The sequence below is a fragment of the Botryllus schlosseri genome, chromosome 11, assembly GCF_051294905.1.
Source record: "Botryllus schlosseri isolate E-star chromosome 11, Bs_hap1, whole genome shotgun sequence".
Lineage (NCBI taxonomy): Eukaryota > Metazoa > Chordata > Ascidiacea > Stolidobranchia > Styelidae > Botryllus > Botryllus schlosseri.
In genome coordinates this window covers 12,322,562-12,341,217 of record NC_137246.1, presented here as the reverse complement: position 1 = coordinate 12,341,217, position 18,656 = coordinate 12,322,562, and the positions used below count along the sequence as shown (strand labels likewise).

At 40.6% G+C, this 18,656-nt stretch overlaps 1 protein-coding gene across 1 annotated transcript; it reads left to right on the top strand.

Moving 5' to 3' along the window:
- The first annotated feature begins 16,140 nt into the window (after window positions 1-16,140).
- On the top strand, window positions 16,141-18,656 carry LOC145450937 (small ribosomal subunit protein eS19-like). The gene is made up of 5 exons (XM_080329427.1): window positions 16,141-16,259; window positions 16,876-16,949; window positions 18,142-18,311; window positions 18,366-18,480; window positions 18,552-18,656. Exons 2-5 carry the CDS (start codon window positions 16,876-16,878, stop codon window positions 18,628-18,630), a joined length of 438 nt encoding a protein of 145 aa, XP_080185553.1. The 5' UTR covers window positions 16,141-16,259; the 3' UTR covers window positions 18,631-18,656.

The window sequence follows — 18,656 nt, the reverse complement described above, 5'->3', positions numbered from 1 at the left end:
GCTATCTTATATTTTGGCTGATAAACATAGATCAGGGTTGGGCAGAGCTGCTTCACGCGCAAGCCGCATATCAAAAATCGTTGCCGTAAAAGAGTCACAACACAAACATTTATATATACTGCGATTTATTCCGTCACAAGGAAATGTAGGGTATCGAATGAAGTTTATTATTGTGTGGTATAAGACGAACCGTCCCCACCTAGGCTGCAATGCGTTTGAAATCGGACTTATATGACGTCAAACAGTGCGGAGATCGGTAATCATAATACTTCGTAAATATGTATTTTTGGGGTAACTCTTGGCAATTAAGGTTTCGGTGTTTGGTTTCGTAATGACGTTTCAATTCTAGCTTTGGGATTATTGGGCATATCTTGACGTAAAAGGCACCGTGGCTTACGCTCATTATCACCGATTGCACATTGCACACTCATTGAAGAGCCGCAATCAAAGACTCAAAGAGCAGCATGCGGCTCGCCAGTCACAGTTTTCCCAGCCCTGTTATAGACTGAGGGTATGCCGCTTTACTTGCGTAGTTTGACAGTTCTACGTATGCATGAGCGATATAGAGCGCCTTCATGGGTGTATAATCAACTCTTTTGTCGCTCCTCGATTCAGAATAAATGGGGACTCCATCTGTATTTAAAACTATTAGCAAAATGCAATGACCTTGAATCATGTATCGTACTTTGAAAATTCAACTTGACTTGACTAGTGACTTGACTCGTGACTTGACTTGACTTGACTCGACTTGACTCGAGTCACCTCCAAAAATCGGGTGACTTGACTTGACTCGAGTCACCTTTGAAAATCGAGTGACTTGACTTGACTCGAGTCAAAATCTGCAATGACTCGAGATGACTCGTGACTCGAAGGTAGTGACTTGATCCCAACACTGCTTATTACTCCTGATATAATGTTGCCTTCAATGTCTGACATTTACGTCAAACAATTCCTGACGCAAATTCTTGGTAGGCTACAAATGTAATCACAGATGATACAATCTGTTCTCGATTTTCGCATGCTGTTTCGATAGAGAGAGAGAGAGAGAGTCTTTATTTTCATCGAACCAAAATACATAACAAACGGCAGTGATGGTGGTACAGAAAATATGCGTGCACAGTATTCGGTATTAGATAGGAATGATCGATAAGACCGTGAAGGTCATCTAGTCTGATCACACCAGCATCAAACAGGTACACTTGACTCTGAACAGTCTGGCTGTAAAGAAATGATTAGTTAAAGGAAAATAGAAAAAAAAATTAAACAGTGGTGGCAAATGATCAATGAAGCAATGTCTGGGCGAGGTAGGGCAACAGTGTTAGTGTAACGACAAGAGGTGATCAAGTAGGGCTTTTTTGAATCTATTAATAGGCAATTCACGGATATGTGGTGGTAATGCATTCCAGATGATAGGTCCCGAGTAGTCGATAGATCTCTTAGTTAGGTTGCTATTGGGTGGGGGTAAGTAGATGTTTCCTTTAGACGAGGATCTCGTGTAATGGGAATGGACATTGGACATGTTTAGCAGGTATGAAAAAGTCATCAAACACAGGAGGCAGACTATTGGAAAAATATTTGTGAACAACTTTTGATACTTCGAAGCGATATAGTTCATCAACTCGCAAAATTCGATGCTTACGGTAGTAAGGCGATAAATTGGTACGTAAAGGTACAGATGAGATCAGCCGTATCGCACGGTTTTGCAGGGTTCGAATTCTGCACAAAAATGTTGTGCATGCATTTCCCCATACTACGATTCCATATTGCAGATGAGAGTGGAAAAGAGAGAAGTAGATGGTTCGTAGCACTGATCTGGAAACCAAAGATTGGAGACGGGTCATTATTCCCACACACCGAGCTAGTTTTGATATTGTGCATTCAATATGCTGCTTCCAAGACAATTTGGAATCAATGGTGACGCCGAGATATTTTGCTGAGTCACATATTGAGATTTGTTTATGATTGATGTTTACAGTGAAATTATGACTGGCATTATTTAAATCGAGCATCTCGGTCTTATCTGCATTCAAACTTAGTTTGTTTGCTTGGAGCCATCTCGACACTTTTGGGAGTTCCATATTCACAGATGCATGCAAACCATCGACAGTGTTGGAGGTTATGACGAGGTGAGTATCATCAGCAAATAGCGTTGTGCGGAATGAAGATGCATTAACAATGTCGTTAATATAAATGAGGAAAAAAGTCGGTCCAAGGACTGAGCCTTGTGGCACTCCACAAGTTATATCTCTGGTAGTCGTTCTTAATGACCCCAGTTTAACAAATTGTTTGCGGTTTGCCAGGTAGCTTTCAAGTAGAGTTGCTGCAATACCCCTGATTCCATAGTGTTCTAGCTTGTATCTTAAGATTCTGTGGTTAACTGTGTCGAAAGCTTTGCGGAGATCGATAAAAATGCTGCAGCCACTTTCTTTTTGCTTGATGGTTTTGTAAAAGTCCGTTACAATTGATAGTATTGCATGGTTGGTGTTGTGGTTGGATCTGAATCCATGCTGAGTCGAAGACAGTACTGCATTCAATTCAAAAAAGTTCTTTAGTCGGCAGTCAATCAGTTTCTCAAAAACCGTGGCAAGATTTGGCAAAACAGATATTGGTCGGTAGTTAGAAATTAGCTTTTTACAGCCTTTCTTAAACACTGGCATTACTCTGGCAGTTTTCAGTGCATCTGGGAAAATGCCTAGACGTATCGACGGAATCAGAGGGCATTTGAAATATATTAATAATTGAAATATATTTGAAAAGTGATTTTTTGATATCTTCAATGCCCCATTTTTGAGATGACCGGTAGAAGTAAAGTCTTTGCTTCCTCGTACTACTACTAGGCTGTAGGAAAGTATCTTTCGTTGTAATACAACAAATTTCAATTATTTTTACCATAAAAGGTGTTGCAACTACTGGAATTCTTCATATAGGACCAGATTTCGTTAAAATACAAGTTTTTTCACGTAGAAATTTGTTAGATTTTAAGTCAAAAACGTTTTTTCAGGCCAAACTGCTTCGTAAGGACAGACAGTTCCAACCAGAAATTAAGATAAGTAGTACAATTTTAACTGTGCGGAGACACCTATAATGTGCATACGTGAGGTCAAATTTTGGTCATATTTTGATTTTTTAGGTAAAAAAATCGCCCTAATAGCAATTAAATATATCTCACTGGACTTTCTAACATATTTGCTCCCCTATCGCCCCCTTTGGTATTTTAGCCCCTTTTTTCTCTAATAGCCCACTGGGGGTCAATATCGTCCACTGGTCTACAAAACTGAAAATTGTCAAGTAGAAGTAGAAATAGTCTTAGCCATCACGATCTGAGGAAGTAGGCGAAATCTATTGAAGTACAGGTAGAAATACTTCGGTGTTGACACCTCTGCATGTACAATATGCATCCTTAATGACTGGCTATTCTACGATGCCGTTATTCATATTGTATTATAACCTAACCACGAATATATATACCTGCGAACGTACATAAGAAATTCACTCCTGGATCAGCACAAGCTGTGCCGGGAAGAAGCTGCGCGACGTCAATGTGGATAAAGCATCTTGGATGGTAGGCTAGATGTAAGATAAGCGGACATATTACATATCATACTTCACTGCTGCAGATGGATCAACAACAACAAATATATCAAATTCAATCAAGCGAGAGCTCCGTCATTTTCCCCGTTGTCCATGTTGTGAGCCGCAGTATTTCGCCGATTTTTTAATGTAGCATGACTGTATCCAGATTTTGAATTTGCTTTTGAAAGTCGTATTTTAGTACGATTTTTCCATTGAAATATGAAAAATAAGCATGGTTTTGGCAGGAGTATTTCGGACTCTGAGTAAAGTATACTACAAAGAATATAAACGGCAAAAGACCAGTAAATAAGGAAACGCATGTTACCATGTCAACCTATTTGTTTCATTGGAATGTTTATGATTCACAACGAGCAGAGAATGGGCCGTCTATAGAACGGTAGGCGAACTTTTGTGCGGGCCACTATCCGCGCGAAGCGCGAAAATTTTTTGAAGTTCATAGGTCAATAATATTGTCACTTAACTATATTGCGGGCCTGCTGTATATCGTTGGGCTAAGTTTGCGAGGGCTGGGCTATTCGGCGCATGGACATATCGATATCGAAAGCTGCGACCAACATGCGTCAATCATTTCATGCCTATAGGTTTCATAGTCGACGGTCTTACTGCTAGCGCAAACGCAAGGTCGCATACGTTGAACGACACTTTGTCTCGTAATCGCGAATATAGTTAGACTCAATCTGATACATTGGGTGTTCTTCAATTTTCACAAAAGGGCACCAATTTTAAAAACAAGAAACCGAGTGACAACATATTGCGCCAAGCTTGTAAAAAATTTTTACCTTTGATAAATCTATCGCAAATTATCCTGCTTTATCGTAGTGTACGAAGATATAGGTTACCAATATGTGAATGGTTGATGGATCTGTCAATGAGTCGAAACTGATATTTTAGTCATCACATCTCAAGTGTTGCGGCCAGACTAATCAAATTTTTGGTTGGACTTGCAAGTTCACAATCTGTGCAATCCATTTTTCATGATATTAGAAATTTCGGAAATTACCTCGCGGGCCACTCCAAACCGTCTCGCGGGCCACATGTGGCCCGCGGGCCACGGGTTGGCCGGCCCTGCTGTAAAATGTCAAATGATAAGTTCACCGACAGTGCAAACATCTACGATACAAAGGAAATGCAGGTTGCAAAAAAAAATTCGACTTTTTAAACAATTTTGACTTTTTTTAACATAACGCTACAATTTTGACAAAATTTTGACTTATTTTTTACATGTCAAAAAATAATCGCCCTAGTTATTATATACGTGTGCGTGCAGCGTGTGGCAGTGGAGCTTACGCGTAAGTTCGTCGAAGCGAGAAGACTTGCATTAACTGCATTTACGATGTACTCAATCCTAATGAATTGATATCTTGGTAAATTTGGGGTACCGGGCTTATCAAACGCCTCGAAATCTTAATTAAGGATTGCACCGTGTGTTAATTGATCAGAGATAAGCAAACATGGCGACCCCTGTATGACAATGTTGCTTCCAAATCCACATTGTCTTCGTCATTATCGGCCAGAAATGGCTTTGAAGTGCTGTCGTTTAAATACATTTATTAAATACGTTTTATTCCTTGTATACGTGGATAAATGGGCGAATAATGTGTTGATTCAGCAATCCGGCCCGTCAAGTACTCATTTTTCCTATATTCGGCCCGCCGACTGGAGAAGTTGCCCGCCCCTGATTTATAGTGTCTTTTGTCGTTTTGCGTTTGTCGCGGAGATATACCCAGCGGTTTAAGAGTATATAGCCCCCGTCCGAATAACTGCTAAACGTACACAACCTATCCAATCAATCGGAGGTAGCCTACTCTTATATCTGGTCAATATGTACAATGCGCTACACGTACAAAACACAATGCTATAAAATGAACAGATAGGGTGATGACAAATCGACCAAAAGTTTTGTCCTTATATTTTATGACGCTTTGAGGCTCGCTCTTTCATTCTTTTCTTTGAATTCGCATGCACTTGATCGGGTCTTTTCTGGGCATTTTCGTATAGACGCTTTGAGCACAGTGACGAAGGCAGGGGAAGCATGCCTCTTTGCTTCGCCTAGGCCAGAGGTCTCAAACTCAAATGTGCTTGCGGGCCATTTTTCCAGTTTTGACGACGCCGCGGGCCGCAGCATTTATAGGGGTATACTATGTCTTTCCAAGTAGGTCTTATTTGGCGGGAATGAATTTTCCTATTGAAAGTGAGCCGATCCAGCAGACTGACAGTAAACACACATTGTCAAAATGTGATTTACGTTTGTATCAATTTAGGCCTGGCACGAAAAGAATCATCACATTTGTAGCTGATAATAGAGGCGGATCTGATATCAAAACATTTTTAAGTTGAGCATTGTAATACCAATTCGGAATTCGTGTATACTTCTGATAAGTAGGCTATTAATCAGGGTTGTAACGAAGTCCCAAGGCTCCGAGTCACAAGTCAATCTCACTTATATTTTTGACTCGAGTCAAGTCGAGTCATTTTCAATTCCCACCGAGTCAAGTCCGAGTCCAAGTCAGCGAACAGAGGATCGAGTCCGAGTCATGGTATTATGACTCGAGTCCGAGTCCAAGTCATTGTGTTGACTGCTCAGTTTCCAGTTAAAGTCTTCCTAAACCCACTTTTTTAACTCTGTTTGGTGATATTGAATGGTTCCCATTTATAATATATCAATTTTCCTCACTTTTAGCAGTTTCTGGTCGCATTTCCAAGCACCATAGTACCAACAAACGAAATCCCAATAGTGTGTTGGCTTCGAAATTACAATGAAATGTCGGTCTTCGCCGTCTGAATCTCGAGTCAATGACTTGCTCCGAGTCATGCGCAATGACTCGAGTCCAAGTCGAGTCAATACACAGATTGACTCGAGTCGAGTCGAGTCATTTCCGTATTTTGAGAAAATGACTCGAGTCGAGTCGAGTCATCCGAAAATCGTGACTCGAGTCTGACTCGAGTCGAGTCATGACTCGAGTCATTACAACCCTGCTATTAATCTCATGGCCAAATATCTTCAAATATAGAAATAGGAATATAGAAATATATTATTGAATGTGTCCAAGTGATTGAAATGTCGGAACGCCGAACGACCCGTTTCTGTTACATCGTTGGAGCGTACCACTACGGTACTCGGTACCTTTAAGTGGCCTTAATAACATGTTTTAGCAACCAAAGATGTAACTAACAGATTGCCAATGGTTGCCATAACTATACTTGCCTAGTTGGCGAAATAGCCTACCAAGCTGCGACCTTCTGATCTATTACTATTCCCCTGATACGCGATTAGTTTGTTGCGTCCATGGTTCTAACAAATTTACGGCATTCCGAGTCACTTCAAGTCCACTCGAGTCGTTTTCATTTTGCCATCGAGTTAACCCGAGTCTGAGTAATTCTAAGAGAGGTCGCGTCCAAGTCCAATTAACAAATTTCAGTCTAGAATCGTCTAAGGGTCCGGTTTGTCATCATGAATTGGAAATTAGCGAAACAGTGAATGTTCCACTGCATGGTAGCGTTTGCAATTGACGTGATAGTGAAGTTTGATGAATAGTTTAGGGCTTTCGGAGCAATTTAAGAGGGAATTTTCACTTTATAACCTGAAAAGATATATGTGACACTTAGATTTTGTAAAATTAATAAAAATCTAAAATGTCGTCGCGGGCCGCACAAAATGCTCTGGCGGGCCGCATGCGGCCCGCGGGCCGCGTGTTTGAGACCTCTGGCCTAGGCCAACGTGGGTGTATGATTTCAAAGACTACTCCAACTCTTTTCGACGCCTTCCTATCTTTTCATTGAATCGCAATTTTGGTGGTGTATTGAACTGATGGAAATTGCTAATCAACCGAACCGAGTCCAGATAAACATCCGACGCTTCTGAGCGTTGACTGCCGAAAGTCGAACAGGGATCTACAAGGTCGATGACGGTTGATTACCACTACACCCAACTTCCGTATTTTTACTTGTAATTGAGTAGAAACTTACGGAGTTACTTTTATATTCCACTTGTTCTACTTGAATACCACCGCTGGCTGCTTTGACCACGTCTGGACATTGCTAGACCCGTGTTTGATCTTGATCTCTCTGTTGTCTTTCTTTTTGACGCTTTCCTTGCTCTTTTCATTCTCTTCCTTGTATTCGTCCTTCATCGTATCATGCTATTTTCTCTTCTTTTTTTTAAGACGCCGTAAAAACAGCGACGAGAAGGAGGAGGAACACTCTAACATAGGGAGGGGTTCTTAAACTTTTAAATTCCTAAACCTCTAAATTTTATTTTGAGCCTTCGTAGAAAATTTTGAGAAACAGGGGGCGAAAATACCAAAGGAGGCGATAGGGGAGGGGAATGTTGGAACGTCCGAGATATATCTACACGGCCAAAAAATGCACGTGATGACAGTTTATTTTGCATATGACGCAAAAGTTGAGGTCAACTCAACGGAAAGCAGACGCGGAAACCGGTTTTCCGAACACCCACTCGAAAAAGCGAACATTTTTCAGTCAATTCAATAGCGATCAGAGCTAAGTCAATAAATTTCCCGTTTGTATGTCCTCATTGTCCTGTTTTCGGATCCGTAAATACGGGGGGGGGCGAAAATTTGTGCAGAGCTTTGATAAGGGGGCGATGAGTCGAAAAAGGTTGGAACCACTGCCCTAGCAGAAAACTGGTCAGAAGTAGGCAAATTCATGAACCACGGTATATCTATTGATATTGATGCGGTCGTTGATTCAAGTAAACCATTACAAGATCATTCAATTTTCAAAGTAACGTAAGAGCGCAACTTATGATATCTGACTACCGGTATCTCATTGGATGCTGCATTCAACAAAGGTGATTTTGCGCGCTTTATCGGACGGAACAGTAAAATGTTCACTCGCGGCATCAACGTGTATAGTGTATGTAAATAATTTACAATTAAGTTGGAGAGCGAATTTCCCCGAGCCAAAATGAAATATTACTTCAGCTGCAATATCAACGTTCGACTATAGAGACTGCGTAGTCTACAGCAATGCTCTTCAACCTTTTTCGTCATGGTAGGCTTACACCCTTTCAATGTTTACTCAAAACTCGTACACCCCTGATCACATAACACACTGATTCCGTATAGTAAGCCTTATCCAGTGATGGTCAGCCTCCTTGCTATTCACGGCCGTACTTCAATTCCATTTATAGCATACGGCCGCATTCCGGCGGAGAGTCTTCATGGCCCATCTGGACGTCATATACTCATATACTGTTAAATTGGTTACTGAGAACTTCGCACCGGGGAGAGCCCTTGTGCTGGTGTTCTGTGTCATCACTGCTTTCTTGAGATATACCGTGCGTATAAAAGTTTTTAATTGTAGCCGCAGAACACCACCGCGGGTTTACTAATGCACAAAAACCGCGAGTATAAATGTTGGGAAAAGTTCGATGGACTCAGTGGACTAATTTTTTTAAGTTTCATAAAAATCTCTCAAATTGTATATTGACGGTCGCCAAGACACGCTAATTTAGTAATTAAATTAACCTAATCATTATTGATCAACGGCTGCATGTGACCGTACGTCTGCAGGTTCACCACCTCTGACCTGTTGAAATAAGGATTAACAAGGCTGCAAAGTATTGAAAATGCTGAATACTAATCAGAGCTCAAGGTGACCGGACCACCATCTAGCACTTCGGTCCTTAAACACAACCCCCTCCCCCCCTGTCTCACCCGCGAGACACCCTGTCTACGACCGCGCAATTATGTAGACAGCACTAGTTATAAGCATCTCGCAGAAAGTACCAATTCAAAATTTCTGAGGTCTCGCGACGGCTTTCTCAAGAATCATTGTAGAAGACAGCATTGCAAGCTGAACACATGAACCTGAAAGGTTCAGGTTCATGTGAACGCGAACCTTTTGGAAAGGTTCTGTTTGAACGCGAACGGGAACCTCATGACGTCACGTGACGTCATATTTCTAATTCTAACCCTACATTTCAGTGAAGTGATATTCTACATTAATATACAGTGTACTGTACATGTACAGTGTACGTACGCGGTACCTAGCGACGACTCGGGCCACATAATGCCACAATTTGCAATGCCAAAGTACATATTGACGTTTTAAACGTCGCTTTGCCAACAATTTCGACGAGGATTTGCAAGGAAATATAAGCTTACGCCTTAACAGCCTAGGCCAGACAGGACAATATTTTCGGCGCCTGAGTATTGCTACGTTGACATTGAGCACAGTGTAAAACGGGTTTTTACACTTGCTACCGATGTTACCCCATTAAAAAGTTATACAGCAGTAGCGGACCGCATGGTTTTTATGATACAATAAACATATGAAGTCAAGATTGACCCCGTACGCCTGCTAGATTTTTTACATTGGACAACGATTTCAATTTCATTGATTGATTGAATAAGCATCATTCGCTGACTACATGTAGTGTCTTTCGCTTTTGATGTTGTGTGGTTGAGGGTAAATCTCACAGCAGAAAGGCACTAAATATTCTAAAACGGAAAGCTGGATATTTCAAGCAAACTTTTGCAACAAAGCAAGTAACATTTTTGAGATTGGCAAGGTGGATGCTCGTTTGGTGTTGATTTTTTATGCTGCCAGCACATGCATGGAGTGGTCCGCAGTTGAAATGCAATAAATTCCATACGAAGATGGTACAATGAAGTTAAAAGTGTAATATATAAAAAATAAGGTTCACAGTGCAGAACCTACCAAGGTTCGTTTGTGAACGTGAACCTCGCGTTCACACCATCCCTAGTAAATATAGCTCCTTTGACGAAATAGGCTTCCCACCCTTGTCATATTCGGACCAAAAATATCTTTAATCAGGACTACATCGGCATGCAGCATTTTTACGGTCGGCGGTCATCATCATCAGAACATTCATTCCGTACCAATGATCTGTACAATGTGTACATACGTACTTTGGCTGTTTTGAACCAGTTATTTCGATGGTTCCAACCATCCCATATCGTACACGTCGGCTATATCGGGTGCTAATCGTCGTCCGATAGCTCATGCAACAGCTTTTTGGAAAATATTTACACAATTATGGCATAATTATACAACTTAAAAAGCACAATTTTTTTTAAAGACGTTTGTTTAAAACATTGTTTAATACATATTTTATTGAAAGTGTTATGAACATGCAACCATTTGTTTAAATGCAACCCTACGAATAACATACACACCAGGGTTGTAATCGAGTCACAAGGTTCCGAGTCACAAGTCAATCTCACTTTTATAGTTTTGACTCGAGTCAAGTAGAGTCGTTTTGAATTCACCACCGAGTCAAGTCCGGGTCCAAGTCAGCTAGTAGAGGGTCGTTTCCGAGTCACAGTGTTTTGACTCGAGTTCGAGACCAAGTCATTATTTTCACTGTTCAGTTTTCAGTTCAATCCAGTTCAACCCACTTTTCAACTCAGCTCGAGTGACATAGAATGGCTCATATTCATAATATAGTCGTTTTGGTCAGAAAATGCCAAATCCCTAGATTAGGGCTCTCATTCACGGATTCAACAATCAGCCGATTACTATCTATATTAGGACTTTTTGGCGTGAGATTATCATCTACCTCGAAATCGATGGATTGATTATAATCAACAACTTCGCCGTAAATCCTGGATTGATTTAATTACTCGTCTTTATAGCCCAGGGGTTCTCAACCTGGGGGGCGCGGCAGGCTCTCAGGGGGGGCGCGAGAAATTGACAACTTCATTTAAGCAAATTTATGATATTCTTTGAAGATTTAGAGCAATTCCCACTTGCAAGTCATTCATTACTTCGTAGCTTTGGTAGTAACCTGAAGCTCGGTGCGGCGGGTAGCTGTTGTTAATTGCTGACGAACTGCACTGCCTAAGACAGATCAAGATGCAATATAGGTTAGCCGGTTTCACCCTCAATTAGGCTACCCTAAATCAACACAATTCAATTCAATTCCGAAACTGATCCAATTTAGCATGGCAGGACAGAACGACGACGTGCTCTCTGTAGTCACTTGCCAGCATTGGGATTAGTCTCAGTGCAACCCACCTTGAAATAAATTGATGTCCTGTTCAATGTTTTTTGCTATTTTCAAACAAGTTTGGGGAAATTTGTCAGAAATGTTAAAGACTCAACAACTGGAATGCGGATTCAAACTTGGCGTAAGATATACCATATGTATAATATTAGATCAGGGATGGGCAACCTGCGGTCGTATAAGGGAATTCGTGCGTCCGTCGACACCCAATTCAATTAGTATGTGCTGTCGGCCGTCGACATGCAAATTGAAATTACGAATTCACTCCCGTATTTTTGCGAGATTTTAATTAATCTTGAAATTTTCTTCGCGCTCCGCGCAATTCAACATTACTTCATAATTCGATTTTAATATAGTAGTGCCCTTCTCAATCTGAGCTGGAATCGTGTGCTTTTCACGAAAGAAATTTGTTTATGGTACATTTGGGCGATTTCAATATATTTCCACTATTTCCACTACCGATACAATCGGTAATCCTGATTGGGGGTCAAGAAATAACAGCATGCAACAAAGTGACTAATAACAATAGACCCACCCGAAGATGCATTATCATTTATAACTTGCCCCAAATTTTCGAAAGCACTCCCTCCATAAACTCTACCGGTGAATCTGATCACATATGGGCTGAGAAAGGATAAATATTTGATAGTAATATGTGATACTGCTATAGCTACTATTAATTACGGAATTCATTCGTGAATCTCAAAAATTTTCGTGCTCCGATCCCAGTACCTATTCATAACAATACCACTCGCGATTTCGACGCGTACAATATAGGCCGTTGTGAAAAGTAGAATAGTCCGGAGTTCACCGGGAATGGATATGGACAGATTAACATAGGTATTTTGCAGGGTTGTAATGACTCGAGTCATGACTCGACTCGAGTCAGACTCGAGTCACGTTTTTTTTGTGACTCGACTTGACTCGAGTCATTTTCTTGAAATGGGAAAATGACTCGACTCGACTCGAGTCAATATTTGGATTGACTCGACTTGTACTCGAGTCATTACGCATGACTCGACCCAAGTCAATGACTCGGCTTATTTTATATGACTTGAGGATAAATAAATTTGCGAATCGTATTGGCTAGTTCAACACATCTGACGAATTCTGCCGACATCGCTATTTGTCACCACTGCTTTCGTTGCACTCGTCTGATATCAGATATGCCGCCGCAAAAACAACAGACAATGGTACCATAGTGTCCTATATTATAGATAACTAACCTACGTAGGTTAGTTATCTATACTTATATGGTGTCGGCACAACCAAATCTCACGCCTCAGAAATTGATTCACGTCACAATTTCGATTTGGCTTCAGGCAATTTGAAGGTCATTTTTGACGGGCTTGGCGAGCATTGAATATGGTAAAACGAGTACCAATCGAAAGCTGACTCTGCACTAATTACGAAAATATAAATGTTATTCCGCTCGTGGCCCTGGAACCCCCCCAATCAGCCTCGAATTTTTCATTGTTATGGAGATCGGCATTGGGACGCAATAATGCTGTCTGGCTCTTTTGCTCTTGAGCTACTCTCTCGTTTCGCCAGACAGCATTGTTGCGTTCCAATGCCAATCAGGGTAGTATCAACTACCAACCCTGCTCTCCCTGTCACTCTACAAACATGCAATTAGGCACACTGTCAATTACTTGCGCGCATTAGTTGAAGCATTGAAAAATTCTATTTTAAAGCGTTTTGCAGGAGTGTTTGTAAATGTGAACATGATCACAACTGATGAGTCTTTGGATTGGCCTATCGGTAACCCCAAACCGTTTGGTGAAACCATCTTCTTCACATCATGCGTGTTCGATCCGAAATTTGCTTTCCATTAGCTTATGGATCTAAATTGCTCAGAACAATCCCGAATTGCACTGCGGCAGAAAATAATCGAGTTGATGATGACTGAGGCTGACACTCATTCATACAGGATCACCAGCCAAGGTACAAAATAATCTGACGAAGAGGTACTAGATCCTCCGCAATCAAAGTATTTAAGACTTTTCAATTATACAAGCAAACAATCGAAGCAAAGTTCAATTAGAGCCAACGCAATGACTCACAATAGTCAAGTACTTGGAAGAATCTGATACACGTGTGTAGATTTGATGATGATAGATGTGTAGATTTGAAAGCGATGATTCTTTGCATTTTTGGGCGACTCGAAAGAATGAGTATCCTATGCTCTTCAGTGCGGTTCAAAAATGCTTATCAATTCCCGCATCTAGTGCACCAGTGGAACGTGTATTCAGTAGATGTGGATTTATTCTAAGACCATGCCGCTCTAATATATCTGAGGATCTCCTTTCCACTTTGGTATTTTTAAATTGTAACTCGTCATTGATGTGATCTGCTGTCTGTGAAAACACACAATACCCTCTGTCTATTTGAGGTTTTGCTAGGTATGTGCATTGTGCACGTGAGTAATAATGAATGGCTAATGCTGCGTGATGTTTGTAGAATAGGACTGTTCGAAAGTAACTTCTTTTTTATTTTACTCGGTGGCTACTTGTTGAAATTGTTACGTTGCATAAAAAGAACATTGAATCTGGTTCAATTTTAAAAAGTAGAATCAATGATATGATAGGAGAAAATTTTGGATTTGAAAATAAATGAAGTATTTTTAGTGAGAAATTATTTCATATAATATAATTAGGCCTACATACTAGTAGTAAGCCGACTATTTTTTCATATCCAAAATATTCTACTCTAATAACTTTATTTCTTCTAGTTGGAATTTGCTATGAATCATATTTTTACACAATGTAACAATATCATGAGATAGCGGTAAAATTCGAAAATCTCTATTTGTAATTAATCTAAAATTTTCTTTCGTAGCATTGCATTCTACTGGTTGGAATCGAGCCAAATTTGATTTTTTAGGCAATCTAACAATTTTAAGAAGTAGCCGGAAAACTTGAAAAATGTTGTACAATTGTACAATTGTACAATTATTTCTCCAATGCTGTAACTGCGATGTAGTCTGTAATGCAATTGGGAAAACCTTAAGTAATTTCAAAAGGTATCTGTTTTTGTCACTGCACAATGCACATAGCTGCATGCACGCTTTTACAGCATGCTGGCTTGGTGTAAATACCTCTACATAAACATGCATCTGTTGATTCTCTATCAGCTGGTATCTTGACGTGAACTCGTTGGTTCTCTATCAGCAATTTATGAGCTATCGTCGATGTGCTTATCATAAAAACTGAATGCTTGAATTGGTGATGTATCAGACTGACAAGACAGATATTTGATTTTATGTTCTAACTTAGTGAAGTTATCTGTAGCATCGGTAAATGAGGCCAGGGCCTGTCCGTTAACTGCCTAAATAAACACGTCCCAAAACTCTGGTAGGGACAAAATGAGCATGTTTGGGAAGCTAGGAATTCGATATCACCCAAGCACGATTGAAAACATGAGCTGAACATGACTTCAATACTGTGACTTGGACTCGACTCGAGTCATAACACTATGACTCGGACTTGACCCTTTAAACGGTGACTTGGACTCGGACTCGAGTCAGTGATGAATTGAAAATGACTCGACTTGACTCGAGTCAAAACCACGAAAGTAAGATTGACTCGTGACTCGGAACCATGTGACTTGGTTACAACCCTGGTATTTTGCGTCCAGTTAGTTCATTAAACAGGTATGCCCTGGAATGTGGTCTTAGGCTACATAAGTGATCAAAATGCGGCCGTGATTAGCAAAAAGGTTGCCTAACTCTGTATTAGATGATGTGATCTTTTTGAAATGACGATAAATGCAGGGGGGTGTCATGGGGGGCGCAAATTTTTTGACCATCGCCAAGGGGGGCGCATGACCCAAAAGGTTGAGAACCGCTGTTATAGCCTATTTGCTACGAGTTTGAGTGGCTTTTCATGAACTCCAGGGGGTCGGTGGACCCCATTTGAAGATCCTCTGCTCAACACTTCAAAATGTACTACAGCCGATTATATTAGAACCGAAATATTCCGAGAAGGTGCAGTGCGTATAAATACCGTGATGAGGTCATCATCATTATGATAGTAGTACAATTTTAATGAAATCAATACATCACAAGATTGCGAGATAATTAAAAGATAGGATGGTGCCGAAACTTCTCGGAGTAGTCTTTTAGTCAGACACCCACCTTGGCCTGCCCTAGAGCCTGTAAATAAGAGACCTGCACATGGGAAAGGATAACGTAAAAGGAGACGACGAAAATGAATGCTGCATGCGTCGGTAGGTGAGGTCAATATGTCAGATTGTGGTCCGGTAATCTTGGCGATATCTAGTATTGAATAAGTAGAAATTGCTTGTATTTCTATTTGAATGTGGACGTGCTCGACGACTGTCGGTCGGATCGCCGGCGAGATGCTGTTCCACACTGCAAGCCCGGCATACTTTATAGAGCGATGCGTCACGTCAATTTGAATTAAAGCATTTGATTCTTTCAAAGTGACCATGCGAAAAGTTGACTTTCATAAATCTAAAATCTGAAATCGTTTCTCGGAGCTGACAATTTTGAAAAACTGCAAATCCTTATCGGATTCTAGTCCGGTTAGAATCCAAAATCCTGCTTCCACATTTTTGTAACGGCTGATCTGAGATTACCCACGTGCACCAAAGCGTCGCGAAACATAGCTCGCTCCGGTCTTTTTTCTCTGCAACGCGGATCACGTTGAAGGTATGACATGGATTAGATCGTTTTTCGGTATATTATTCCTTGAATTGCTCAGTTAAAATTAGGAAATAGCCCAGGTAAAGTAATAACTGTTAAGGATGTTTTCTTAGATAAAAACTCGATGTTACCCTGGTTAATTGTGTATTGTCAGGCCATGTACAAATATATCGGTCAAATGTTATCGGTTCTGGATAGCTATAGGTAGCTGATACTTTGGTCTTGAAATACCTTTTGCATGCTTGAATTAAGTGCTAACACGTAGACGAAACGACAATTTGAACAAAAGCTATACTGGCTCTTCAGTCTTGATAGAACTTGTAACATGTCGACCAAACAGCATCACAGAACAGTATTATAGCTAGCCTATATCGCAGTCGTGTAAACAAAGCAAGAGCAATTCTGTTAGCGGAATAGATATTAGTTCGACCTGTCCTTTCATTGCTGACTATTTGATATGTTTGTAATAATAATGATCTTAACACCAGACTGGAATCAGTGGTTGTTTTCGTCAATAAGTTGCGCGTGACAGAAGGGTTTCTTCCATAGAATAATTAAAGAATTAAATGAAAAGTTGCGCGTGACGTTTACCACCAATTCCACTCTGGTCTTAACATTGCAGATGGGGGGTGGAGTTACTGTGAAGGATGTTGATCAGCAAGAGTTTGTCAAGCAGTTGGCAGCATTTTTGAAGAAGTGAGTGAATAAGCGTACTTCTAGTATTGTTGAAACTCTCTGCTTTGAATACCGATCACCTTCATTGATGCGGCTATTCATGCAATAGGCTACTCATTATTATGCTGTTGAGATTACCGGTGAACTTTATACACTTGACTTATCGGGATTGGGTTTAGGACATTAGGCATGATGGTTGATGACATTTCAGGCGCTTTGACATGTGCCCCATCCTGTATGGAATCGGTGTCCTGTGCTCGCACTATACTTTTTTTTTAATTTTTTTTTTTTCAAGTACTTCAACATGGAGAATCATCGACAGGCAAAACGTACTGAGATTCCAGTAGGGTGCCCCATAACAAACCAGAACTCACCCTAAAACAATTAGTTTCTCTCATGAACGCGTCAAAATTTATTGTATTTTGCGTTGAGAGTATAGCAATATTGTGGTGGTGCTAGGTTATCGTAGCAGCATTCATAACCCATACCCTGACCCCCTACTGGAATCTCAGTACGTTTGCCTGATATATCAGGTGAGCAGCGATGATTCTCCAAGTTAAGTAATTTGATATAAAATAATGAAATAAAACAGTGTGAGCATACGACACCGATTCCATACAGGCCTGACCCTAATGTCGCAAATCCAACCTATCCTTAATATCCCTAGCCCCCTACCCTGGCTGGTGTGCCAGTCCCCAGTCTCGCACCTGCGTGAATCTTCGGTGTTCAAGAGACATCGATTCCATATTTGCCCCCAACTCTGACGTTCGTCACCTCGAACCCAAATGTTGCTAACTCTAAACCCGACCCTTACCTTAATGATCCTAATCTACTGCGCTTACACTGATACGTGATCTACCCATCCTCCGACCATAGTCGATACATTGGTAATGCCGAATTCACCAAGTTCAGTGTCTACCGCTGTTGACAATGTCGTATCAAAAAGAAAGTAGGAGAAATGTGGTTCAATTATATCAATTAAATTTTATTCTATCCAGTGGACTAGTGAAATTGCTCAAATTGCCCATCACATTTTTTGAATCTTTAGAATGAGCCTGTCTCCTTGTAGTGCAATGACAAGTGAGCATCATAATAAGTATATTGACTCGTATTAAGCATCAATTCCCCATCCTCTGAATGAAAATCAATCGCTTAAGGAATACTTGATGCGGCGATTTTGTACATAATTTTCAAAATAGTTATTGCTTTTCAGATCTGGCAAGATGAAGAACCCAGAGTGGGCAGATCTTGTGAAGACAGCAGTCCGAAAAGAATTGAGTCCAAATGATCCAGATTGGTTCTACGTCAGATGCGCATCTACTGCTCGACATCTGTACCTTCGTGGTGGCGTCGGTGTCAAATCTTTCACCAAGATATATGGAGGTAATATTTAGTTTACTTTTGTGAGACCCTTGTTTACAAACATCTCATTTGCAGGACGAAAACGCCGAGGAACCAAGCCCTCGCATTTCAGCAGAGGTTCACAATCGATTGCGCGCAGGGCTCTCCAAGCTCTTGAGGGAGTTAAAATGATCCAAAAAGACGAAATGGGGTTAGATTCACTTGCTTGTGTCAATCTTTTTATATAGTTTATATATCATGGTATTCTATTCTGTCTTGCAGTGGACGAAGAATCACATACCAAGGTCAACGGGATATGGATCGAATTGCTGGCAAAGTGGCTGCTGCCAAGTCTAGTTAACTTGAATAAATAAAATTTCAAGGAAA

Coding starts and splice junctions, on each gene's coding strand:
- LOC145450937 (XM_080329427.1), top strand. CDS start 16,876: ATGGGGGGTGGAGTTACTGTGAAGGATGTTGATCAGCAAGAGTTTGTC. Junction 16,950..18,141: donor TTGGCAGCATTTTTGAAGAA/GTGAGTGAATAA, acceptor ATTGCTTTTCAG/ATCTGGCAAGATGAAGAACC. Junction 18,481..18,551: donor ATCCAAAAAGACGAAATGGG/GTTAGATTCACT, acceptor TCTGTCTTGCAG/TGGACGAAGAATCACATACC.